Raw genomic sequence first — 27,986 nt, 5'->3', positions numbered from 1 at the left:
GGCTGCGAATCAATTCATCCATCCGGGGAGGAAGCGGCTTCTCTCCCTCATCCGCCACTTGCCGGTTGAGCCCCACCGGCTCACAGGGCGGGGTAGGGTGTTGCCGCCCCCGAGCTCCCCGGTGCTGCTCACAGAGCGAGGACCCAGCCCAGCCAACATCAGCATCGGCATCAGCATCTCTCGCTCCAGCTGCTTCTGTTGCTGCCGCTGCCGCCGCCGTCACCACCACCCTGCCTCGCTCCCCCCCTCCTTCCCGGGGACCTGCATTCCTCTCGTCCAATCAGAGCCGGCGCTGCCTGCGCCACGTGACCCCGGCGGGCTGAGAGGACCTGCTGCTTTCCCAACGCCAGAGGGATGCGGGCGGCAGAACAGGAGAGGAGGCAGCGGCGGCGGCTTGGCTGCGAAGCGCCTTGACGCTCTTTTCTCCAGCTCAGCCCAGCCCAGCCCAGCCCAGCCCGACCCCTTATGGCAGCGGCTGCTCCAGCCTCCTGGCGCTCCTTCTCCTTCTCGGCCTCCCTTGCTCCTGCCACTCCCCGGGCTGGGCTAGGCCACTGGATATCTCTGCCGAAACTCTCAGGATCCTCTTCGAGCTCTTCTTCACCATGCTAGTACTTGGGTGCTGCCACTGCTGCTTCTTCCTCGCTTGCTCTTGGCTGGGGCCCCCGGGATGCTAAGTCGCCCCCGACGCCTCTTGCTGCCCGCCTGTCCGAGACCGACCTGCTTTGGGGAGCTTCCCTCTCGCTGCCGCCCTAGAGTTGACTCCAGAAGTCATGGTGTTGTGGGAATCTTCCGCAGTTCGCCAGTGCAGCAGCTGGACACTTGGCGATTGCTTTTGCTGGTTGCTTCTGCCGGTGACACTGCTCATCGTCGCCCGGCCGGACAAACTTGCAGCCTTCCCTACCTCCTTAAGTGACTGCCAAACGCCGACCGGCTGGAATTGCTCCGGTAAGCTTGGGCGGGAACCTGGGACAGAAATGGAGTCCCTCCCTTTGCAAGCAGAGGCATCTTTTTTTTTTTTTTTTCCCCGGACGGGCGAGGGGTTGGGATTTGAGGCGCTTCTGAAAAACGGCCCACCCCGGGGGCTGTTTTTGGAAATGCCAGGGGAACCCGGGAGACAAGGTAACGAGCTTTTGCTGCTTCCATCCCGCCTCGAATTGCCTCTGTTCGAGACTGACTGGATGGTGAGCTCGCTAGGCTTGGGCTGTCTGAACGCAGACTTACGTGCCGGCAAAGGGTGGATCTGGTAAAATGAATCTTGGGGCGCTTGCCGTTGTTCAGAGTTAGAGCAAGCAAGCAAGAGATAGAAAGCACCACTTAAAAGGGATGATCTTTTGTAAAGGAAAGTCTGGGCTGCTTACCAGGAACCAGCAAGTCCAGAAAACTCATTTCCACCTGCCTTGTTGCTTTGGGCATACACCGGGGATCTTTAGATCTTTGGGGAGACTTCGAGTTCTTTCCTTCACACCCTCTTTCTCTCTTAACTTTTATACGGGAGATGCTTTCTGTAAAGGAGTTAAATTGGAGGAAATACTTTATTCCCGAAAAGAAAAGTATTAACAATCAGGTCCAAAGCTGCCTACTGTTTCTGAAAGCTGTTATTAAGCAGGCTTCCTTTGCCTGATTTCTCTGGTCAGTTTCATCCCTGCTCAAAGTGGTTTGCCAGGCACCCTCCAACTGAAATGCTCTAACTGAATAAGGAAGAGGCAGCACCAGAGAGTTATTACCTCTCCGCATCATCAGTTGCCTTTTCCGATGATCGGGCTCATCCTCAAGAGGTTAATCGTTCTTCTGTCTGGAATGGGCTCACCAGCTGTGCAGGGCTTCCCACATGAGCTTGACTTCCAAATGTTTCTGGAAGTATTTTCCCTTCCAGTGAAAATCTCTATATTTCTTATGTAAGGACCCCTTTACGACTATGCATCTATGCATGCAGTGAGAAAAAATGGCAAGCCACTAGAAAAATGCAGCTTCTGCTTCCCCCATAAAAGTGTGAAAAGTCTGAACCTGAAGCAAAAGCAGATCTTTTCTCTCTGTGGGGAGAGAAGGTGGGGACAATACTTGCCGAATATATCATTTGGTCAGCACTGCAGTTTCCTCATCTGTATTGGTTTCATTTAATTAAGTCAAACAAACCCAAAGCTTCATATTTCAGTCACCTTTGCAGCATCTGTAGGGTTTAGCCTGGTACTGTTCTGTCATGTTAAAAGTATCCTTCAAACTACTTCAGATACGTTACAGAAATGGCATAGTTTGGTGGAGGCTGTGTCTCCACTATCCAAGTCATTCGGAGCAATGTTGCCTTTGCTCTAGCAGTACTGTTTTCATTTTTTAAAACACAGCCGAGCTCTATGACCTTAGGACATAGATTCGGAGCTTGAAAGTGGCTGTTTTGTTTAATCCCTTGCTACACACCCTCAGAATAGGATGGCAGCTAGCTGAGGTCTGACAACTGCCTAGGCATTTGTGAGCTGACTCTCTAGTCAGATCTGCTAGCCTGCCTATCAGAACTGGAGGAAAGGCTCTTTGGAAAGCTCTTTGCAAAACCTGCCCCCTCCCTCCTTTTTAACCAGGAGGTGATCAGTCTTCATTGGAACCAAGCAGCCTATCACAAAAACTATGCAGCTGGTTTATCTTTATTACTAGAGGGGCATTGAAGAAATTCCCATTTTAGACTTAGAGGCAGAAGAGCTGTTAGGAGGAACGGGAAATGTGTTGCTTTACAAGCAATTTTTTTTTTTTTGAGAAATTAGAATCTCACCACAGAGAAAAAGGTGAGGAGGCAGCAGCAAGGTGAGTATGCCAGGATAGTAAACTCCTTTGGAAAAAAGAATGCTAGACAAAGTGGGTATGAGAAAACAGAATGTGCTTCTTCCACAAGGATTGTTGTGCTAGGTGCCTCAAAAAGCAGTTGCCCTATTCCTGTCCATTTGCCAGACTGAAGCTGACAGCATTTTTCTCTTCTGTTTGAGGTTATGATGACAGAGAAAATGATCTCTTTCTCTGTGACACCAATACTTGCAAATTTGACGGGGAGTGCTTAAGGATTGGTGATACCGTGACTTGCGTCTGTCAGTTCAAGGTAAGAAGATTGATCTCTCATTCGGTAATTCACTAATGAGAATACAAATCAGGAATCTTGCTTTACAAGCTATCACTTGGCAGTTTATATCTCTGCATGGAGAGAAGTCGGGGAGAAAGGCTGGCTTGGCTGCAAGTTTAAAAGCTGGCAGGACAGCCAACTGGTGTCAAGAAGACAGAGTCTCTGGGGAAATGAAGATGTTGTTCTTCCAGTGCTTCATTGGAATAAGATGCTTGGGGCGGGGGGTATGTAAGCTTGAACTGGTGGCCTTTATAAAATCAGTTTTTCTGTTCATTCTCCATTCTCCTAACCAGACAGATCTTCAGTTAAAGATTCAGCAGGCCGTATCCTGATCTGATGGGTAAAGAAGATCTATATAAATATGAGCTCAAATCACTCTAATAAGAGTATGGTTATTATCAAGATTGGAAAGAAGGTCGTTCCATTCCCCAAGTTCTTGGTTGGCTGGGATTGGTTCTCAATCCCAAATCCAAGAAAGTATAAATATTACTTGAATCGGTTTCTACTGATTTTAAGGGTGGAGTCCACATTGTCTGAAACAAAACTTCATATGTATTAATAAACCTGAAGGTGTCTCTCTGTAAGGGTGAAGGCAAAGCTATTCTTAGTTAAGTGAAATGTAGGAACTGCTGCTGCGCTAAACTGGCACTTAGAAGCAAACGTTACTTGGAAATAAGTCCCATTGATTTCAGCAGGCTGCATTTCACAGAATTCTGCTTAAAATGGCTTATTACAATGACTTCCTCTGCCCTAAATGCATGACTGAAATCAGCACAGTTTCCCTCAGAGGAGTGGTTTAAATTCAGATTTTAATGGAACATCAAGAAGGATAAATAATACTATAACTATTTCTGCACAGATAAATTATTATTAGTACATTTTCTTCTGTAAACGTTGTAAGTTCACATCTCAAAAGTAAACCCCCCCACACAGAATTTCATTCAAATTGAATGTCATTCCTAGACTACAGTTCAGTACATGAGTTTGTGTTTTCTTTGATGGCATAAAGTCTATATTTTAATTTTTTAGAACTTGTAAATTAGAATAGACTTTTAGCATGAAAAAAAATCATTCATTTTTTATTTATTTCATTTTCTGATTTATATTGTGTTGACCGTATTTAAAATATTTGTGGTTTCCTTAGCGCTTAACAGCAATTTTCAGACCTTTAAAACCACATCATATATTTAGTTATTCAAAGTCAATTAATATACTGGAAAAGTATAATCTTTATGGCATTTGTAAATCCCTTGTTTCCTCCTCTGTATCCTACCTTTTTATCCCTGCTTTTGTTCTTTCTCTTTCGCAATGGATATATTTTCTCTAAAATGTTGAATGAAATAAATGTTTACAAGTGGGAAAAAAGAGAGAATAGAAACATTGTGTAGTATTTTCAAATTGCTTCCCGTTGCATATTTCATTGTGTACGGAAACTGTATCAGAAGCATGCTTTAGAAGTAAAGACACCCTTGTAAATGAGGGGGAATGGTAGGGTTGTCCTTTTATGGCCTTACTTCCTCTTGGATTCCATGAAAATAATCACAGTTGCTAAAATCACTAGTTTAGCATCTAACAGTGTAGTAGCAGCCATATGTGATAAGCCTTTAATTGAATAAGGATTCTCTAAGCATGCATGGCATTTCATAGCCAGTGCTTAATCAATCTTTAAATTAGGTATTAGGATTACATAATGCTTGCTAAAGTCATGCTCTGCATATTGCACTTATATTTATGTTATCACTAAGCCTATAAAACTACATTCAAGTGTTATATTTCTCGACCCAAATTCTTGCCAAAAGAGGAGGGGGGGGATGAACAAAAGTATTCTATGTAAGTCTGAAACGAACCTCTTCCTTGAGTTTCTTGGAAGTTGCCTCTTTCAAGGCATTGATTTAATGCTTTGTCCTTGTATCACTGCCTGATGGGGAGTGGCAGCAAATTCAGTGCCAACAGCAGCAAAATCAAAGCAAGCTCAGAGCACACTGACTTCCTCCTGGCTGGCTCCAGTTGGGCTTCACAATTGGTTTAAATTTAGGGAACACAGTGGGCTGAAACAGGGGCTTTCATAGTAGCAGAGGTAACAGAAGCTATTTCCCAAAGGAAAAAAAAAAGGGCCACTGGGAGTACATGCAGTCTATTGGATCTTTCGTTTTCATGCTCAAACAACTCATTCCAAATTCTACTAACCCAAAAGAACAAACCCTGCTAAGCAATAAATCATAAATGATTATAAATTCAATCAATAACGACACTACCTTGGTTCAGTTATGCAGAATCCATTTAATACAGGAGACCTGCAATCACTGAATGTGGGATTATTTTCTTACCCCAGAATCCCTAGAAATTCAAGCTCTCCTAAAAGCTTTGCACCCTCTGGCTTGGAAACCTTTTCTCTTAACCCAGAGCTGCACTAGCTATCATGACTCCCCACTGGGATAAAAAAAAAACATATTCCAGGTAGGGCTGCCAACTAGCCTAGAAAAAGCTTGTTATTGTGCTTTTATTCTCTGTAGTAATCTGGCCAAGCTTTCTGGGGAAGAACATGTCTGTTTGCCCATTGCTGCAGATTAGACACAACACCTGGGACCACTTTAAAGGTTGATCATTTAGTTCCTGGATTCACCCCCAACGCAAAACCAAAGTTTAGAGCTGAACCCTAAGGAGTCCTGTTGCACTTTGTTTTTTTCTCAGCATGTGGTACTAGAAAGCAAAGCATGACGAGCATTTTGCTTGTACAAAGAGATTAATTGTTCCATCAAATCTTGTTTGTGCCTATATTGCAGATGATAGAAACCAGGACATCCCGGGATGAAGTGAAGGCACCCCACCCTGCGGGACTGATCTCAATCTTACTGGGGAGGGGGTGGAGAAAGTAAAAAAAGAGAAAGTAGATAAGGAGCAAATGTTCTCTTTTCCTGGTAACACTATGGGGAGTTGAGAGGTAGGCTTTGCCACCTCTTCAACTGCATCTTAAGTCTTCAGCCTGTTTGTCACCTAGAACCTCTCTTTCTTGGGGTGGTACTGGAGATTGTTTGAACCCTGTGAAGAGTTATATACATAGGTATATGGATATGCTATATATAAATGCCTTTATATTCTCTCACACACATACATATGAGAGTAACTGTAGTTCCATTTGACTGCTATGCCAGTAAACTCCAAGACTGAATGGCAATAAAGTTAATGGTGGTAAATAGGAAGGAAATGGCACTGCTGGGATCTGACTTCTGGATAATATTTGGCTGAAGTCTGTCTTTACAGTACTTCTGTTATGCTTGCTTGCTTAAAATCTACTTTTAAGAATGATAAGTCAGCGTCCTGACTGAAGGTAACCATTAATCAAGAATCCTGAAAGGCTGTGCCAAACATTTCTTCCTAAAATCTGTGCAAAGGTCATGGCACCACCCTTACTCTCATCTTGTTTTCATTGTTTTGTTCCATCCAAGGAAATAAAATTGTCTAAGTGTCTTAGCTTGAACAAATGGCAGGTTAGATTAGCCCATTTGAAGAAATATTGCAGCTATATCTATAAATGGGCAATCAACCTCTTTTGGATCTGTGTCATCCTGTTCATGGATTCAGTGTTAAAGGGTTTTCAGCTCAGTTTCCTCATCAACATGATAATTCCTTTTAAGTATATGAAGTATGTAATTGTTATTTATTGAATTTATATATTGTCAGAATTAGTTCAATGAGATTCTATATTAGACATATACATGTGTATGTACACAGACACACCATACACATTTTCTGCAATATTTATTTTTATTATTTATTAGTTTGATGCCCATCTCTCTGCAAGGAGACTCTGGGAGGCTTACAACATTAATCTGTCTATCTATCTTCTATCCATCCATCCATCCATCTAGGTGTGGTGGCTCAGTGGTTAAGATGCTGGGCTTGTCGGTTGGAAAGTCAGTAGCCCAGGTTTGATATCTGAGTGCCATGCACCAGGGTGAGCTCCCATCCTCACCCCACCTTCTACCAGCCTAGCAGTTTGAAAGCATACAAATACAAGTAGATAAATAGGCACCACTTCGGTGGGAAGGTAATAGTGATGTTATGATGTCTGTCTGTCTGTCTGTCTGTCTGTCTGTCTGTCTGTCTGTCTGTCTGTCTGTCTGTCTGTCTCTCTCTCTCTCTCTCTCTCTCTCTCTCTCTTTCTCCTTCAATTAAGGAGTATTTCCTTGTAGAGATGTTTCAGTAGCATAGCTTTTTAAGTTTCTTTGCAAGAAAGACGTTGTTGTTTGGAAAAGAAGGATGATAGCAGATTTTGATGCAAAAGTTCAGTGGCTCCCAATGGAATCACTGACAGAAGATGGCATTTACTTGGGTCTCTTTAATTTTGGAACTGGCCTTCTTTGGGATGCAATGTTTTGCAGTGGGTTTCCACTGGTTCCAAGGTGATTTGTTTTCTAGCAGTTGAAATTAGAAGTAGAACTGGAGGCATTTGGGGAAAAGCCGCTGCACTGTGCCACTGAGAATCAGCCATTTTCCCACTAAATTTGAGCATCATAAAATGATGTGGCATAAATGAGAGCTCGGATCCACCTGCAGTTGGATTGTTTTTGTGGGCGCATGTGTGTGTGTCTGTTCTCTTTTGATCTCCAACAGTCTACAAAGGATAATATTTAGGATATGCATTTAAAGTTTCATCAGAAGATTTCTGTTTTAAAAAAACTTTCTCGAAAGCATAAGGTTAAGACAGATGTTCTTCCTTTTCAACTAGATTTTTTGTTTGTAGTCAGAAGATCTAGGCTGAAATTATCACTCTCATTTTCAGAGCTCTCTGGACAATCATGTAATGAAAGATCTTAACCTAACCTGCATTTGCATTGTAATTGTGAAGGAGTTTCTATGGGAAAAGAGCAGAAACTGAAATGAACGTATTAGCAGTAGCATGATCTGGAGAAATCAGGGTTTGAAACTTCATTATAGGATACAGTTATTTTTTTAAATTTGGTTATGCCTGCAAATGTAAGCTGCTGGGGAAGATCCAGAAGCAAGGATCAATAATTGTTGTTAGAAACCCTAAAATGAGCTGTCTGGAATCAATATAAATATGTACAGTAAACTGTCCTTGTTCAATTAATTTTAATAAATAGGTTGCAACAAGTATCCTATAAATCCCACATAGTCAAGAATGAGAGGGAAGTGCAAGTTTTTCAGATAGAAGCAAAGGCCCTACTTGAGTACTTGAATAGGTAACAATGGCTATCCTTCAAAATGGAAGCAGGATTAGGACCAAGAGGTAAGAAGACCCATGACAAAAATTACATTTGATTTAGTTCAGAGTGAACTAGATTAGTAAGTATTCTTATATTTACCTCTTACAAATTTATTAATTGGCCTCTAATAGTATATTAAACATTTTACTCTGGTAACAACTATTGGAATGGCAATAATAGTAGCATTCAAGATTGTGGTGGCTCTGGGAGTTTAGATTGGGTATAGACTTTAGTGTCTTATTTTGATTTCTTTTGTAGTGATGGGGGGGAGGAGAGAAGTAACACATTTTCTTCAACTTTGTCCTAGTTAAGTATCAAGTCCAGAAAATATGATGGAAATGAACTCTTCTCCTCCAGGCCTGTCTTGTTTATGAGTGAAACAGGAAGCTATATGTGGATATTGGCTTACCAGGCCAAGACATTCCATTGGAAAATTAAAGAACCTCATGTCCGACATTACATGGGTGGTTTTACCCATCCTAGCTATCCTATTTCACTTCTCTGTGAGCAACTAGGATCAGGAAAATGAGAAGATGGCAGAGAGAAAGAGAAGAGAACAGATCAGATTGTGGTGGTAGGGTGCTTTGTTTGCCCATTTGAATATAGATAGTTCTCGACTTACAACCATTCATTTAGCAACCATTCAAAGTTACAACAGCACTGAAAAAAGTGACTTATGACTGGTCCTCACACTTATGACCATTGCAGCATCCTCACATGATTATAATCGAAACACTTGGCAACCAGCATGTTTTTAAAATGGTTGTAGAGTCCTGTGGTCATGTGGTTGCCATATGCAACCTTCTCAGCCAGCTTCTGACAAGTCAAGGCAATGGGAGAAGCTGGATTTGCTTAATGACCACAATATTCACTTAACAACTGCAATGATTCACTCAAGAACCCTTTTTTAAAAAGGTTGCAAAATCAGGTGCAACTCACTTAACAACTTCCCTGCTTAGCAACAGAAATTCTGGGGCCAATTATAGTTGTAAGTTGAGGACTAACTATAGTCCCTCTTTTTTTTTTCTTCTTCTTCTTCCCCTTCCCAATAGCACTTGTTAGTCACATTCCTTGGAACAAATAGGTTTCATTTCTGACTCTCCTTTTTTTCTTTGTCTTTCAATTGTGTCTGTCGGAAACCCCCTCCCCCTATTCTTAACATTAAGCTTCTAATGCCAATCTTATAAACTTCTATATACTATTCAGCCAATCAACCTAAGACTTGTTCAGGACCTACAAAATCAGGAACGTGTGTGAGTACTGTCATACTAGCAAGATGGCACAGCTCCATCAGTTGATCTTTGTGGACGTCCACCACAAGAAGCGCGTAACCTCATTTATGCTCAGGATAGATAATTTGGCAGTTCTGGAAAATATCACTATAGAGTGGAGGATTTATTCAGGGGAAAGATTTGTGACATCAGTTCAAGCTTTAGTATATCGAAGAGAAGAGAATCACAGATTTGTATTTGTTTAGTTTTGATAATGGCACTGATTTGACTTTGCAAAATTTGGGCAAGGACAAGTAAAATCATTTTGATTTTTACACCATCTGGGAAACCACAGAGTGAAGATATTTTATCCCATTCATAGAGCTAAATTGTATATCTTATGATGGGTTGACTAACCTCACTCACTCTGTGCCAGTTTAGCCACAATATTTATAATATCCCACCCCAACCTTCATCACATTCCTATATGATGAATAATAGAATTGTTAATGGAAAACAACCCCCTGTGGCCTTATAAAGCATATTTTTAGTTGCAGATGTTGACTTATTTTAAAACCTGGTCTTTAAGACATTTTGACTGTAGCTTTTCTGCAACAAAGAAACACAACTCCTCTGGAATTTTTCCATGATAATTATTTGAGTAATGATTATGGTTCATGCATTGTAAGATTTAACAAAATAAACAGAGCCAGTTTGATGTGCTGGTTAAAATGCTGGGCTAGAAAACAGGAAACCATGAATTCTAATTCTACCTTAAGCGTGAAAAACAGTTGAGTGTCTTTGAGCCAATCATTCACTTTTTGCCCAGCTCACCTCACAGGATTGCTGTGGGGAAAATAGGAGGAAGGAGTATTAGGCACGTTTGCCACTTTGATTTATTTTTGAAGTAATAAAGGTAAGATAAAAAAAATCTAATAAATAAAATAAAGTGTGAGTCAAAACATTTTGCAGCCTAGGGTGAAACTCATATTTTCCTTCGGCTCAGAATTGGACAAGACTAGCACAATTGAATCTTGGTTTCATCACTACTGATGTGATGGTGAATAAACTAGGTGCAGTAAAAGCCACTTGGCACATGCACTGTCAGCATTTCAGTATCCGCTGCCTGATTTAGTCATCCTACTCAACTTAATAGTAGGGCCAGTCCTGGCCATCCTTCTGTAGCAAACTTCCATCCCCCCTCTCCCCTGCCCGGTGTTTTGTGTTTATGCATTGAATGAAAAGTTATCATTCCCCAAAGAAAAGGTCAAAAACCTTTGCTACTGCAGAAACAGGTACTGTCTGAAGCTCCAGGTCTTCTTTCTATTATTATACAAAATGTATTGGTAGTATTAAGTAAAAGAGTAGGAAAAAAAAATAACATCCATTTTCTCAAAGGGCAAGTTCAGATCAGATCGTTTGGAGTTGCGCAAATGGATTCTGACTTATTTCAGGAAGACACTTTGACTCCAGAAGCTCATCCATAACTCTGCAAGCAAAAAGAGCACCAGGCACCCACCAGATAATCACAGTGAGGGTCTTCTATTTCTCTACTGAGCACACTTATTGCACATCTGCTTCAAAAAGAGCAGGCACTATTTCTTCTTGCAGAGAGCAGTCCTATGTGCTCATTAGGGGATTCATTCTTAGCAGTTTTCCATTCCTTCTAGACCTTTTCACCACCTGTAGTTTGGCGTGTTCACTCCAAGGGAAGGGAGGAAGCCAAATTATTTGGATAACCCAAAGAAAGTTATGGTAGCCAAGATGAGCATAGCTAGTTTAACCCTGCAGAAGCCTGGTTTTAAAGTATAGGTTATGCCTTGGAGGGAGGGGCCAATTACTTCATGCACTAAGATAAGATGGAGGAGGGGATGCTTTAGTCCTTTCCTTACCTCCTATTTCTCCAGCTGGAGATATTTGTAGAAGCCAGCAGGGAGAGAAATATCTGCTGGAGGAGAATGAAGATAGAATTAAGCACAGAACAAAGGTCAAAAATGGTCTTAAGTGAATTGCCATTCTGACCATGTGCCCAGGGATTAAAGTCATTGTAAAGTAGAACAATATCAGTTGGAGCCAAGCCAATAATTTTAGAAGATCAGTGCCAAGAGATGGTGCTACCACTGCCCTATCACCTCTGTTGTGACTGAAAACAGAGCCTGCCAGCAACCCTTGCCTCCCAGTGCTACCAGGAAATTGTCAAGGTCCCCAATTTATCTTGTTCCCTTTTTACTGGACAGATTAGCATCTTTCCAAACAAAGTGCTAGTTTGTAGTCATCAACTATCCCCTCCAAACCTCCTGAGAGTACCTATTTGCTCTCCAAAACGTTATTGGAGATACAAAAAAGATGCTAGGTTCTCATCTATTTTTCTAATATTAAAAGTGTCCTTTAAACATTGACAGATAAGGGAAGAAATGTAGCAAGCACCAAAGAGAGCACTCTATAGGCACTGATGTCTCCTAGGACATCTTGTGGTGTTAAATGTACATTAGACATTTCAGATTTTCTGCTACTTCAGATTTTCATTTTTTTTAAATTATTATCACTACTTATTATCCCGCAGAGTCCAAAATACAAATCTGGTTAAAAAACTGTCATGTGAGATACACATGACTAAAAGGAAAGAATGGATGCTACTTAAATTCTCTCATGAGTGAAATTCACATTTTAAGCTTTTCCATGTGGGGTGGGGTGAACTCTTACTGCATGAGGGTCAGTGGGACATATTAAGCCTTGTAATTTGCCAGTGAGTGAATATCATAGGAGATGCACATGACCAAGAGGAACAATGGCTCCAGTAAGAGTCAAATATATGACATTTTTCTTTATGGAGCCTACAAATGTGTGAAAAATCCATAAAGTTTGTTCGACTTAGGCTGACTTGGAACTCCGGCCACGTGCCAAAGAGGAAGCAGTTTACAGATTCAGAATAAAATAGAAATACAAACCAGAAAATGAGAATGTTTCATTTTTATTGGCAAATAGTTTATTATTTAAACTAGTACGTATCTGTGAATGTATATGTTTATACAGCCATACATACAGAGAGAGAATACTATTGGACTTGCTTAGAAAGGAAGGGAACAGAATTCATTTAATTAATTAATTAAAATAGATGAAAGCCTGGTGTCATCATTTATGAGTTGCATAATATAGTTTTTGGTGGCTTATTCTTGTTCCAGAGAATTTCCCAGTTATCTTCAGGCTGGAAACAAATCCACAGCTGGCATGGCACTATCCCCTTTGCATCATTGGTCTCTACCCACTGTACTCCTTGGTCCCAACCTCATGCCTGTCTCTGAGCCATCTCCTTTTTAAACTACATGATGAAATAATCTGACTAATATTTGTAATGATCTGGTCTGAAATATGAGCCTCTGTTTCCTGATATTCAGTATGGTGCAGAATTTCTACTGTAGGGAGTCTTCTCTTCTCTGCACACAAGCAGTTGGTGGTGAATGGCCCGAATCTCCCAAACCAGCTAATTTCTAAGCAAGTGGATGTATTAGAAATCTACAGGTTGTCTGCGACTTACAAGCCTGGAATTACAGTTGTAAGTCATGATGGCCATTAAATGGGATACCACATGACCGTGCTCGATTTAATGAACTTTTTTTTACAGCAGTCGTTAAGAATACACAGCAGTCGTTAAGCAAATGCCACAGCTGTTAAGCAAACCAATTATAGCCAATATACATTTTTTTGCTGGAAACCAGCAAATGTCAAAAATTATGGTCATGTGATCGCTGAATGCTGCAAGTGGCCATAAGTGTGAGCCAGTTGCCAAGTGTCCAAAATGTGATCATGTGACTGCAGGGTGTGTGTGTGTGTGTGTGTGTGTGTGTGTGTGTGTGAGAATCAGAACTTCAAAACCAAGTCATAAGTACCTTTTGAAGGGGTAACTTCAAGTAGTTGCTAAGTGATCAGTCATTAAACGGTCATTAAAACTGCCTGTATGGTTGACTCTCTTGCTTTTGGTAATCACTAGGGACTATTTACTTGATTAAGCAGCTTTTCTATTTTTATTCCAAACTAGTATGAAAACCATAAGGGTTGGGGCACTGATTCCTCTCTGTGTAAAATAGTCAGGTGAGTAATCTTACTTCAACCCCAGCAGTTATGTTTTCCTCATCTAAAACTAGATTAGGAATACAAGGAAGGCTCATGAACACCATCCCACCATCCACAAATATCCAGCCCTCACTTTCTACCCGGCTCCTGTTTCAGTTTGGGACACTTTGCAAGAAGCCACTCATCTCACGGAGCCATAGAATCAAATGTGGGCTTGCAATTCGTCAGAATCTTTCACTTCCTCCTGATCTGAAAATTATAGCTGGTGGCGAAACTATAGGTAGTTGTATCACATCATATACAAACTGTAAACACTACAAATAAGGAAGAGGCAGAGTATGTTTCCTGTCATTTCAAGCAGTCTGTCCTAATTGAAATTCTTGAAAAACTCGTGTTTGCTGGAGGAAGGCAGCAGTAAGCACATGCCTTCCAGCGCTGAACAACTAGCACAGTTGATAGATTGCACCACTTCTAGGTATTCATATAAACAATCACAGGCAAGGCTGTTAAGACATATTTCTGATTAAGATTTGATCACTGCCTGAATATATCAGATTCCTAGAGACTGTGTTAATTGTGTTAGTAAATTTTGCCAATTTACCCTCCAGCTCCGTTGGAAGCTTTGCTTAGATTCTGGATGAAGGCTGGCACTGGAGCTTTCAAATAAAATTCCACTTTGCAATGTATGCAGGCAATTTTTTGTAAAATGGCAGGGTTTTTGGTTTTTTTGAGGAGATGGATGTTCAGTTTATTTCATTTCTTTTTTTCATTCTTAAGTTCTAAAGTTGCCCAGGAGGAATCATTGGAAGCTTATCACATATTACAGAAGAGCTCAGATCAATTGGTTCTTGGTTTGTATGTAGTTGTGTCTTGCTTCTTCTCAGGGCTTTTTTTGTCATAGAATGCCTAGAATGGATGGAACCTTGTAGGATAGGCAAGGCGGGTTGTATGACGTGTGTGAGTTCCGGCACCTTTTTTTTTTTATTTTTTTTACAAAAAAAGCACTACTTCTTCTTGTTGTTAACATTATACTGATTTCTTGGCTCAAAAAAAACATTTTGTTTCAAAGCAGCAGGGCAAGAGATTTGGGAGAGTATTTGGAGCAAGAATAATACCTTGGATCATGTAAATGAGTTGAAACATGATGGTTTATGTATTTCCCTCACTTTTTAAATTAAAAAAGATACATGTTTTCCCCACTGATTAAATTAAAAGGAACGGTTCCTAGAAAACAGCCAAGGATTTTCAAATTGGTCAAAACCTTGATGGAGAAATGACTAATCTTGAAGCATCTGTGGGTGGCAAAAAAACTAGGACAACCAGTTGGCTTCCATCCAGTGGTCATTTTTGCAGCTTCATCTCGCGCTAAATTTAGTTGGCAGATTAGTTGTACAGGTAGTCCTCGACTTACAACATTTAGTTCATTTAGTGACCAGTCGAAGTTACAACCAAGTTCAAAAAAGTGACTTCTACCCGTTTTTCACACTTATGACAATTGAAGCATCCCCATGGTTACATGATCAGAATTCAGATGCTTGGCAATCAGTTCATATTTATGACGGTTGCAGTGTCCTGGGGTCATGTGACCAGCTTTTGCAACCTTCTAACAAGCAAAGTCAATGGGGAATCCAGATTCACTTAACAACCATGTTACTAACTTAACAAATGCAATGATTCACTTAACAAATGTGGCAAGAAAATTCGTAAAATGGGGTAAAACTCAACAAATGTTTCACTTAGCAACATAGATTTTGGACTCAATTATGGTCATAACTCAAGGACTACCTGCAGTACCATCCAACAAATTTGAGTTACTTTTTGGAATCTTAAGTTTTTTCCATTATTAGCAAGGGAAAAGCAGTATAGAAAAATTAAATGTATATCCCAGTTTGTTTGTTCTGGTATTATTTAATCAAATAACTAAGAAGTTCTATAGGCTTTCATTTTGTGCCCTTGGAACCATACTATTAACCAGTATTCTTAATCTTTGACACCCCTATACTCCATGTTTGGGATTGTAATCCATTTCCATCTATAGTGGCAAGTGGGAAAGACTTGCAAGGTTGATGTCAGCCTTACCAAGTAGACCAGATAGGAAACAGAGTCAGATAAGATAATTCTACCTTATTATAAAGCTACATTAACAGGGTCTTGCAAGTTTGAAAATATAGCTCTCCCACCATCTTCTTTACGCCCCAAGAAACTAGGGAGGTCCCTTTTGAGCCTCTTGGCCTGCCCACTATCTAGCTGCAGGCTATGCTGTCTCTTATCTGACTGTTCCCTAGGTATCATCTCTTTGACCCATCTCCCAAGGTCTTTCCCACATACCACTAGACAGGCATATTTCTGAGCTTTAATTTTTTTTTTCTAATTTCATTGGTCTCTTAAGTCAGTTCTTCCTAGTACTTCATTAGTGCTAGTAGCTGTGTTGTGCTCTGCTGTTTCCACTACTTTCTTTCCTTGAACCACCTGCTTTGAACATCCAGAGTTACTGTTGAGTTGAGAGAGATAGGTTTAAGTACAGAATAAATACATTAAGCCTCACTGAGATTTTTTTTGGAATATTTTTGAAGCTAAAGAAGTGGAACATTATGCCACTAGATTTAAGAAACATTAACTAGGTTTTTATCAGGGGTCACAGAATGGATGCTGAATTAGCACAGAAAGGTTGCTGGTTGTCTATCACTGCTCTGAAGTGTAATTTAGTTAACTATTGCTTGTTACATGGTAAGTAAGGCAGCTAATTTGGATAATGCATGTGGCTGGAAGATAGAAGACTGTGAATTCTAATTCTGCCTTAAGCATGAAGCCAGCAATGGCAAACCATTTCCAAACATATTACAGACAAAATTGTATGGAATTGTCCATGCAATAGCTAGGAATGAAGGCTGACTCAGTAGTGCGTGTGCACATGAATGAGAGCCAATTATGATTTCATATTACATCTGAATTCAGCCAGCAAATGGTCAAAAGATCAGCCAGTATGTTTCCATCTGGGGCATTTGACCCTAGATCTAGCTTGTACTCGCTAGCTTTGGACTAGAGGTAATCATTATATCATACTCCCTCTCCATGAGGCTGTCAGACTATTTCAGCAGATAAATCAAAATGCTGGAAAGTGTTATCTGAAAATTGCCAGTTTAGCAGAGAATCTTCACAGAGATTTCTTTGGGTTTGTTGAAGATAATACTATTGGACACGTGGTTAGTAAAAGTTAGACTTCAAGCCTATATGAATAAATAAGATCAGAAGCATAAGGCAGGGGTCTTCAAACCTGGCCACTTTAAGACTTGTGGACTTCAATTCCCATGCTGGCTGAGGAATTCTGGGAGTTGAAGTCTACAAGTCTTAAAGCGGCCAAGTTTAGAGACCCCTGGCATAAGGGATATGGAAGATGTTTCGTTCCTTAGCTAACTGAAATACCACACATTGCCCAAGTAGTAAGACTTTTCTGGAACGCCTCCTTTTCCTCATACAAAAATTGTATGCCAATTCTACCTTGAAAGTGAGGTGTAATCCCCAAGGGACTTTAACCGGCTCAGTAAGGGTACAAAAAGGGGTATGGCAGGGTTGCATCCTGTCTCCCTCCCTTTTTAACTTCTATATCAACCCCCTGATCGATCTCTTACAGAACCCTGATCTGCATCCGCCCAACCTAGCACATCGTAAAATCCCGATTCTTCTGTATGCCGACGATGCGGTCATTATTTCGCAAACTCCTGTAGGACTGAAGAGAGCAATTAGGGCAACACTTGGCTACTGCAGACAGAACAAGTTGGTCCTTAACTTTGATAAATCAAAATTTTAGTTTTTGCTAAAAGACCCAGCCAATACTCCTGGAAAATAGAAGGACATAGTTTGGAACAGGTTAGAACCTTTAGATACCTTGGGGTGGTTTTCCACTTGCAAGGGACATGGAAGGCACACCTGGATCACACATTGCAAGCAGCAATAGGTCCTTAAATGCAATCAAACATTACTTTTACACAGGCGGAGGTCAATTAGTACCTGCTGCCTTAAAACTTTTCGAGGCCAAAACATTGGCGCAAATTCTATATGGGGCACAAACAGGAATCCTTGCAAAGAAAAACTTGCTGGAAACCATACAAACCAAATTCCTGCGAGCCATCTTAGCTGCACCCAAAGGANTTATGTAGGCTTTCTCCTCCAAGACTCAAATCCTTCTATCACGCATGCAGTGGCAAAATACTGTGTTGCGGCAATGTCCACAAGAAAAAAATTGGTTACAGACCTATAGTCGTCAATTTGTGCCAATTTTCGGGAGATATCTCTAATAATGTTTGGAACATTATATTTACTCACACATTAATCGGCTATCCACTCACGTGAACTAGGGAGTGACCCTAACATTTTGAGAACATGTATTTTCTTAACAGGGATGTTATTATTTACTATTAATGTTAGTACTATTTTTACTATTATTATTATTATTTAATATATTGTAAAAAGTGATGGCTATTGCTGGTCTGTGACCGTAATAAAGTTTTTTTATTATTATTATTATTATTATTATTATTATTATTATTATTATTATTATTATTATTATTATTATTATTATTAAGACTTTTCTGGAATTTGTTTCTTTGTGGAAGTGTCACCTAGGATAACTTTTCTATTTACCATTTCTCTTTGGAGGCAGTCTATGGTCTGTCATTTTCCCTCGTCTCAATTACATTATGTATATTAACATGTCATAAGATCGTTAAGTGTAGAACAACTAATTGGCAGTGTGACTTTTTCCTATTTTTAACTAGTTTTAAACAGAGCTTATCATTTGTAAATAATAATCTTGATCATTATATTTGTTCTAATTAAACAATGAGATATATCAAGAGTACAGTAATCATGAGATAATCACATCGCTGGCATAATTATCTGGTACAGGGCACAGCCAAGTATCTCTAATGCTATTGAGTATGATTTTCTTGTGATAACTGCACCCGGTAGGTTGTCTAATTTTAATCATAAAATCAAATTATTTTTATTAATATGAACAAGGGTGGTAATGGGGGAAGCTGCCCTTTTCTTCTGATGGAAGATGAGAAAGCTGATGGCCTCCTATGCGTAGCAGGAATTTCAGGTGGGTTGATAGAGTGTGGATTAATCATTAACTGCAGGTGCTCTCTTGTTCTCATCCACGTGACTTTGCCACGATATGAATAACTCTGGACTTAATATGTCTGGCTCTGCATGAAGTGGAAAAAAGAGGGTCAGATCAGCTGCACTGAGGAGCAGTGCTGCATACAAGGATAGCTAGGACAAAATCTCTTTTATTAATATAAAGTTTGAGTTGGTATTACTTGTGTTGTCATTGCAGTAGTTTCCAATCAATAATACCCTTCTCAATGATATATACTGTATATGAGGTTGCACAGCCTTCTGCCATTAGGGCGGTCAGGCTCATCTTTGAAACTTTGGTTTACCTTTGTTTTGTTTTATTTTGCCAGGGCCAGTTCTATTCTACAGCTTGTTTAGATGCTGTCTCTTTAATTTACAAAAGATGGAACAATGAAGCATCGGTTTCTCTACCTTCTGCCTTACCCCTTACAGCCTGGTTAGGTCAATTAGTTGCTATATTAATGAGGTACTGCAGTTTGATGCCAATTTACCTAAGCAGATTGGTGTTCCTATTTAATAAGCTAAGAGGAAACCAAAATTCTCCATTTTAGATGGAATAGCTAATTGTAACTGGAGGCAAACAGCTTTCTTCTTAATATGCACAAGAAGAAAATATTTAGCTTCCTTGTTCGACCACAACTCCTAATGGTATGGCAAGTTAAGAGTGAACATCCTGATTGGCTAATATGTAATAGATAACCCCCAAGAATGACACTGGTATCTGCAAAACCCAGGACTGTGTCTTTACTTTGAGCAGCCCAGACACATTTTCCTTCAAATTCCGCAGTGCAGTGTAAGATAAAGTAGCCGCCCCAGTCCTATTGTGTGGCATGTGTCAGAACCAGAAGGGTATGCCTACCAATCTGTTCTCAACCAACTCACTCAACTAAACAGAAGTTCTTAGGTGCAATGAAAGAAGCTACCCCATTGTAACTAATAGTTGGCTTTGGGGCATGACATGAGGAATGAGAAAGCCATCTTGTCCCACAGACGTTACTTGATTGGGGATGACAGGAGCCTTAGATTGGCGAAAGCAAGTTTGGCTTAAGGGAGGTTTAAGTTATTCCTCTGTAACTCTGCCACCAAGCAATGGAACTATCTATGATATCAGGACACATAATTAAGTGCCTAATGAAATACCCAGTTAGTTGCAGTTGCTATGCTTCAAGACAAGCAAAATTTTAATATCCCTTCAAAAAGCTCTGAAGCAGAACAATATTCAGTGATTGTGCCTACTCTTTCATCATATTCATAATCATTACTCTAGTGGTTAATCTTTTGCCTTTTTCAAGTAGCTTGCAAAGGGACCATGAAATGTGGTCATTTTGTCGACAGCTTTATTTATATCTCACTTATGTCAAGGAGAAACTAGACAGAGTACTGATGTGTACACAGTAGGCAGGAAATATTTGGCATAGATATTTGTGGGATACTTCCAAATATACTCCAGGCAAGATATCAATTAGATCCAGATCTGGTCTGCTCTGTCCACAGCCTTAACCTGATTAAATAAGGAATAATGATAGTTTTCACATATCTTATTTTCATTTTCTTGTCTCACTAAAAATTGATTCTTAGAAAGAGCATCTTTCTACGTCTATGTTACTTAGAAGATCAGATCAGGAACCCATTCACACCAGCTTGAAAATCTTCCCATTCAGTCCCATTGATTAATTTTTTTTTAAATAATAATAATAATAATAATAATAATAATAATAATAATAATAATAATAATAATAATAATAATAATAATAATAATAATAATAATAATTCCAAAGAGATTAATCCTGGCTTCTGCAAGTCTTTTGCTAGCAATACTTTTTTTTCTTACACCCTTATCAAGCATCATATCAAAAGCATCTGCTCTGGTTCCTTTAATGACTCTATTTGCCCAAAGGAAGAAGAAATTGAAAAAGGATGGAACGAGATTAAAACAGCACAGAAACACGGAGGGAAGAGAGACTATAAGAAAGAGTAGAGAAGGATATACATAGTAATGTAGGGTGGGTGGGTTGTAACTCATCCTGAACCCCTTAAACTTTGTAGAACCTCTGAAATATTATAGATGACTGTGTCCCTTTCATCTGGGCAACCTTCCCATCTGAGAAGGATTAGGAGAGTGAATGTTAATTACAACCTTATAATTTTGGTCTTTAGCAACTGTCTACAGTAAGAGGCCTGAACGTAAAGGCGAATGGGCTTCACATCTGTGCACATCTTTACTAACGGTGCTGTCTCTTGTTTTCTTTTTTGCTCATTAGTGTAACAGCGACTATGTGCCTGTGTGTGGTTCCAGTGGCGATACCTATCAGAATGAGTGCTATTTGAGACAAGCTGCCTGCAAGCAGCAAAGTGAGATACTTGTGGCGTCAGAAGGATCATGTGCCACTGGTAGGTACAGCCGGCTTTGTGCTACATATTGTTATCCAGGAATCGGTTGACAAGCAAGCCCAACCAGTACTGTGTATTTTCATGAGTACTCCTTTGTGCTCCTGTCAGATTCATCCTAGATCAATAATTGAAAGCGTGCTTTTCATGCGGCAACCCAATCAGTTCTGCTTGCCTTGACATCCTCTTTCCTTACCTGGGAAACCGTTGCCATTTCTTCAAGTATTCATTTTATTTATTATGCAATGTTTTGCCCAATGTGCACAATTAAAGATGGCGGAATGTATGATTAACAAAGTTTCCCAAAATGCTTTGTTTGATCAATATTTTAAAAAGGGGGTTAGATCTGATTGTGGACAAATTTGTGTAAGATATTTTGCCACCTTAAAGGTCAACTACATTAAGCAGTGATTTATATATTGAGTTTAGGTTCTATATGTCTAGGTTCATGTAGCACAATCATACATTAATCCTGATGCAACAACCTTACAATTTACAATATCAAAGAAACCATTTTATGTCTTAGTGTGATGTATAAATCCATCTAAACAATATTTATTAATGCAGAAGCTGCCTCTCCTAGTGGAGGAATAGGTTCAAGGAAGGCTGTGCTACTCAACATTTGGTTTGTTTCTGGCAGTTTTAGGTGTTAAACTAGCTCTGAGACAGTTAAAATTAGAGTAAGATCAGTATAGGTAATAAAACTAAAATATTTTAAAGCCATAGTTGGTGAGTTAATGCCACTATTGTATGGAGAATACATTCTGATTTCTTGTCATGGCAATCTAGAACCGAGGCTGGTAGCCAGAAATGACTCTGGGACTTTTGTAGGAAGGAAAAGAACTAATGATTGGGGCAAAATGTGTTTTTCCAGCTAGACCCGGGGTGTCAAACTGCCGGCCCATGGGCCAGATGTGTCACACAGAAGCCACACCCACCCCAACTCCGGCAAGGGGAAAAAAGTCACACTACGTCGCGACACATCATGTGACTGCGGTGAGTTTGACACCCCTGAGCTAGAGGAAGGATAGGGGAGTGCTTTGGAGCCAGCAGTCGTTGTTTGAGGATATGTTTTTAGCCTCTGAACCACAGAGATAGGAGGGAATTCAGCGACAGTGTCACAAGGGAGCAGGGCAGATGTATTTGGATAAGGATTGGATAGTTGGGCTTCTCCTATCTGATAATTTGGAGGTGTCAAATAGAATAAAAACTTGGCCCTTTATGGTTTGCATATTGGTAATGCAAATGTAGGATTTGGAGGGTTGAGAAGAAAGGAGACTGGCTATGAATTTCCTGTAAAGGTATGTATTTAGTGCTAATGGGAGACACAATGTGCTCCTTTTGATGTGATTGGATTAATGGGAGATCATCCACTCAGGGTGCCTACAATCATATGTTTTGTTTCTTTAAGGCATTGTGCTCACTTTTTATAGTGAGGTCTGGAAGTGGGACTAATCTTTTAAACCATATTATTGCAAATCACAATAACAGAAAGAGGAATATCCCCTGATGGAAATGATGTGCCAAGTCATCTTTTAGAGTGTTTTTTTTCCCTCTCCATGTGTCTTTAATACAACCCTGAGATTTCTCACCAGCTCCTCATCCAAATGTTTGACCCTGCTAAGCTAAAAACAAAAACGTTGTCTTGGAAATCTCCCAAACGGCCAGAATGGTTTTGGCCTTTTGACTAGATTATTCTCTTTCATATTCTCAACAGAGGGAAGATCTCACAGAAAAGTGGAGGGAATTGCCAACCAGTATGTGAGTCATAAGTAAATCGTAGGCTTGAAAAAGTAAAAGGGGTCTCATGTCTTGAGCAACAGCATGGTTTCTATTATAGGAATAGCTTATATTTTGCCTCAGAATATGGGCTACTTGGCCACTATGATGCCATAAAGAATATGTGAGAAGGACCGGAATCTCCTTCCAAGTCCATTCAAATGTGCAACAACTACCTATTGTTCTCCCTATGGAAGGAGGTAGGTTTTTGACATCCCCTGGGTCTAGCAATCTGTAAAAATCTTTTCCTGAGAGACCTGATCCATGGGGGGGAGGTGGCAGGGAGGCTGAAGACCCCCTCTTTTTTTAAAAAATAGCTGTTTCCTGCACAACCAAGTGTTTCAGATCATTGCTTGGAAAGCTTGCAAGGAGAGCAAATGGGAGCAAACACAGATTCTTTAACTGCAGTCCTCCAATCCTGTGGAAAGAACTGGCAGTTTAAGAATCATTCTCTCCCTTATCTTGCCAATCCCCTCTAAGCAGATTGAGGATTTTCCGCTAATTCTGGCAGGGGAACTGGGGAGCGATGATCTTTTGGTAGAGGGGAACACTCAGTTTGAAAGAACTGGATTCTCCCACTGCTAAAAGCAAAATGGCCCTGGAATACAGTGTCAGGGAAGAGGAAAAGGGAGGGGGGGACAGCTCAGCAACTTCAGGGGGTGAATGAGAGTTGGATCAAACCCAGCTCTTGACTAAGTCAACGTAAATGAGGCATGGCAGATTGTTCAGTTTGTACTGGGAGAAAAGAGAAAATGCTGCTTTAACATCAGAACAGCTCAGATTGAATGTAAACTGCCTCTGTGGTCAGCAGGGAATGAGACAAAAGCCTCCTTGAGGATCAAGTTTCAGAAATGGTAATCTATATTTCTTCCAGCTGAGGTTGGGGATATGAAGGCTAGCTCAGGAGCCAGTAGGAGAGAAGGGGTAAAAAATATGAAATCTTACTTCTCTTGTGAGATAAAATTAATGATTAAGCAGGTATTTCATAGACTTCCCATTCAGAAGGATCTGCACATAAGGATGATAGTCTCATTTGGAATCACAGCTGCAAGGGACTTTTCATCGCAATTGGCAGTAATGTGATAAAATAGTCCTATTTCTATGTCTTACTCTGAAAAACAAGCGCAGTGCATTTATACACACACACACATATACATACAAACATACATACATATATATAATTGTTTGTTGGCTTGCTCTGTTGTTGTTGTTTTTTGCTAGATGCATGATGGATGCTCTATTGTGTTTGCCAAAACATAGCTATGATTTGAGAAATGTTGCAGTTCCATTTTAAAAGGAACATTTTTAAAAAACCGTATCAGAACGACAGTTTGCCCTGGATTAACTGATTATAAATAAATTGGGATTTTGATTCCCAGCATTAGGACAGAATTCCAATGTTGTATCTTGCAGGTTGTTCCTTTACCTTCCTAATCATCTGCAATGCTGAAAAGCGTTTCTGACAAGAATTTCTCCTAAAGCAAGGCACTGATCTTTGTTGTTTGCTTTCTTTTCTTTCTTTTAGATTCATTTAAAAAAAAACTGATTAAAATTCAAAATTTCTTTTAAAACTGTATTTTTAATGCTCATCAGATGTTGAATGTGCATTTGAAATTTAATTGCAGGACTTTTTAACAAAGAGTTTTTCTTAATTAGTTATCTAGGCATATGCAAGTAGTCCTTGATTAATGACCATTTGTTTAGCAACTGTTTGAAGTTACGATGACACTGAACAAGGAGTCTTATGGCCAGTTCTCTCAAAATTGTGGCTATTGCAGCATCCCATGGTCATGTGATTGCGCTTCAGGAACTTGGCTACTGGCTCACAGTGCCCCAGGGTCATGTGATCACCCTTTTCAACCTTCACTGCCAGCTTCTGAGAAGCAAAGTCAATGGGGAAGCAGGAGGTTGCAAATTGAGATAATGTGATACAGTACCTAGCAACCATCTGGAATTCACCTAATGACCACAGCTGGAACTCCCAAAACTGCCATCCCAAATCAATGCAGTCATGTGATATTACACTTGTCACTTAGTGATGCAGTTGCGATTCAATTACTGTTGTTCACCAAGGACTATCTGTAATTGTCATATGCTTGAAGTCTCTGTTGTAACAGTTCCAATTTGTTAGGATCACTCCTGGCTTTTTGATACTGTCCCTAGTAGATCAGTTCCTTTATCATTGCATTAGAGGTCTGCTTGCTAAAGCTGTCATTCCTCCCAGTTTAGCTCTTGGACTAGTGTGTGTAGATCAGTGTTTTTCAGAGTTAGCAATTTTAAGATATGTAGACTTCAACTCTCAGAATTCCCAGCCAGCAGCTTCCTCACATCTTAAAGTTGTCAAGTTTTCAAAACACTGGTCTAGATTAGGTGTGGGCAAAAAACAGCCTTGGATCTCACGTGGTCCTCCGGAGAATTATAGCCCCCTCACAAATCTTTCCATCAATTCTGAGAAAAAACAAACACCTTTCAGAAAGAAATATATTCTATGCTACAACTAATTCACCAAACAATTGTTGAATGCAAAGAGGAGATAAAAATAAATCATAATGAGACTAAAAACAATTTAGACAATATAAACAAGCAAATCTCCAAATTAAATCTACAACTAGAAAGCTCCCAGATAACAACTACAAAATATGAACAAACAATCCAGAAATCAGAAGTCGAAACAGAGGAAATGGATTTAGAAATGGAAGAGATAAAAGAAGGGAAATACAAATGACTGTATACAAACAAAATACTGCAAGACTTAGCTATAACAATGAAAATGCAAAAGGCCTTTTACCCTTCAGGTCTGCAAAATATATTTGATGGCAAGGAAAAAGATTTTTAAAAAGGGAATATAGAGCTGTTAAGGGAAATGTCACAACTTGGGAGACAGGGATTGAAAAGAGAAAGGGAGGAATATAAATGGGCGGAATTCCCCCCCAAAAAATACGCTACCTAAATTGTCTTCCTCGTGCCAAGCAATTTTTACAAAAATAGAAAGAAAATTCTTGGGCGATCTAATTGTCCTGGCTTGGAAAGTGACTTGGCAAAGAAAGAAAGCGAGAGTCAGATTTAAAAAACAGAAGATTTGACCTTTTAGAAGGGGCATTATACATTTAAATATTTCTTTGAATAAGATTGAAAGAACAGAAGACCCTTAGATATAATTAGACCTTTATAATGCAAGATATAATTTAGAATTAAGATAGCATTTTTTTCTCTTTTTTTTGATATGGGAAATATGAAGATAAGAGGATTGATTTGAATCAAACTTTCAGCTATATAAATGTAATTAATATTGAGAAAATCATAACTGATAAAGACATTTCAAATACTAATGAGAAATCAAACTTTAACAAGAACACGAAAAACAGGATATTGATTAATGAATTGACATTATTGATTTATGAATTGATATTATTATTTGTATGATATTAGTAAAATATGATGAAGATGCTTATACCTAACGCTGCATACATTAACAGTACCAAAAATTGTAATGGTGTAATGAAGGGAAAATGGAAAAAATATGGAGAAGAAAGGAGGATTAGGGGAAAAATACTGGGCTGTGTGGTATTGAACAGATTTATATTGAAGAAGTTAATGTTACATATCTGAACCAGACAACATGTTGTTTACTAAGCACTAAAGACTAATTTTTAAAAATTAATAAAACCTTTATATATAAAAGATTCTGGACAGTGGTTCCACTGCTCCACTGCTCTTTTGCTGTTAGGACAAGGCTTTCCAGCAGGCCAGTTCAAGGTTTCATGGAGTCCTGGAATTGCCTCCATCTTCAGCGCACGCTATAGAGCAGAACAGGTTGCAATATTTTGTATCATACAGGTTTGGGGGATAATACCTAATTGCATCTTGGTGAGCTGGACCAAACTGTGTAGCATTTCACCTGATCATCTTTTTTTACTGACCACTGCCTATCACAGACCTGAGCTTTTTATTATTTATATTATGGGAATACAGAACTCTGGTCAGTGCGTCAAAGATCATGCACGGATGGCCTTATGACTCAGGAGTCCTCATTTTGGTTGTTTTGAAAAACTGATATTTAAAAGGGCAACATAGTCATCAAATATCATTGAGAAGAAAATGTAATGCTCATGCGAAAACTAACTTGGTGGGTTGTGCAACACCGCCTCCTACCAAACACCTCCCTTCGACCAGTCCGCTCCCACAGAGAGGGCCTCCTTAGAGTGCCGTCGGCCAGACAATGCCGGCTGGCGACCCCCAGGGGGAGAGCCTTCTCTGTGGCAGCTCCTGCCCTCTGGAATGACCTACCCCCCGACCTACGTACAGTTGCGGACCAGCGCCTTTTTCGCCGAGCCCTGAAGGCACATCTATTCCGTGCGGTCGGCCTGGCGTAGTTTGATTATGTTTCAGTGGGGTTTTTTTGTATGGGTGTGTTTTTAGAACAGGCCTGTTATTTAATTCGATTTTAGAACAGAAACTATTTATTTATTATCGTGGTTTTTAGTATCGCCTGTTCACCGCCCTGAGTCCCGTAAGGGAGATAGGGCGGTATATAAATTTAATAAATAAACAAATAAATAAACAGAATTAAGAGCAGCAATAGTAGTAGCATCTGTAAGGCACTTGAAAAGCACATAGCAGCATCAAAAAGAGTATGGATAAATCAAAATACACAGAGTACAATGTATATATCAATTTGCAGAGGATTAACATCAGAAGCATAATTTGCTAGCAGACTTTTAATGAAGTAGAATCCAGCTTTGCAAACATACGAACTGTTCTTATGCAGATGTATTTTATTTCCTCCTCTCTTCTTACAGATGCAGGCTCTGGATCAGGTGATGGAGGTAGGGATGTTTTCTTAAAACTTTCTCCCCCCCCCCCTTCCCTGCAGACTTGTTACTGTGGTTTTTCTAGATTTGTTATTCTATCTTGTATTACAATTGCTAAGATTGTATTTTCCTCTGGGAAGTGACATTTTGCATTTTACTCAAACAAAAATTCTTAGCTGTTCTAAAATAGAAATTCAGAAAGATGTTTTATTTCTGGTAGAATTTTGTTTTATTCTCTATTTAACTGGCACTCTATCTC

At 39.7% G+C, this 27,986-nt stretch overlaps 1 protein-coding gene across 1 annotated transcript; it reads left to right on the top strand.

The window, feature by feature from the left end:
• Window positions 1-723: 723 nt before the first annotated feature.
• Window positions 724-27,742, top strand: LOC107289996 (tomoregulin-2-like; the record flags this gene model as incomplete). The annotated part of the gene is made up of 4 exons (XM_015818827.1): window positions 724-945; window positions 2,970-3,079; window positions 21,011-21,140; window positions 27,716-27,742. Coding segments are annotated over exons 1-4 (442 nt in total), but the record flags the coding sequence as incomplete, so codon positions are not given.
• Window positions 27,743-27,986: the final 244 nt, after the last annotated feature.

This window comes from Protobothrops mucrosquamatus, unplaced genomic scaffold (assembly GCF_001527695.2).
Source record: "Protobothrops mucrosquamatus isolate PMUCROS unplaced genomic scaffold, P.Mucros_1.0 scaffold802, whole genome shotgun sequence".
NCBI classification, from domain to species: domain Eukaryota; kingdom Metazoa; phylum Chordata; class Lepidosauria; order Squamata; family Viperidae; genus Protobothrops; species Protobothrops mucrosquamatus.
Note: the sequence above shows the minus strand (reverse complement) of the source record. Positions and strands in the feature narration are given on the sequence as shown.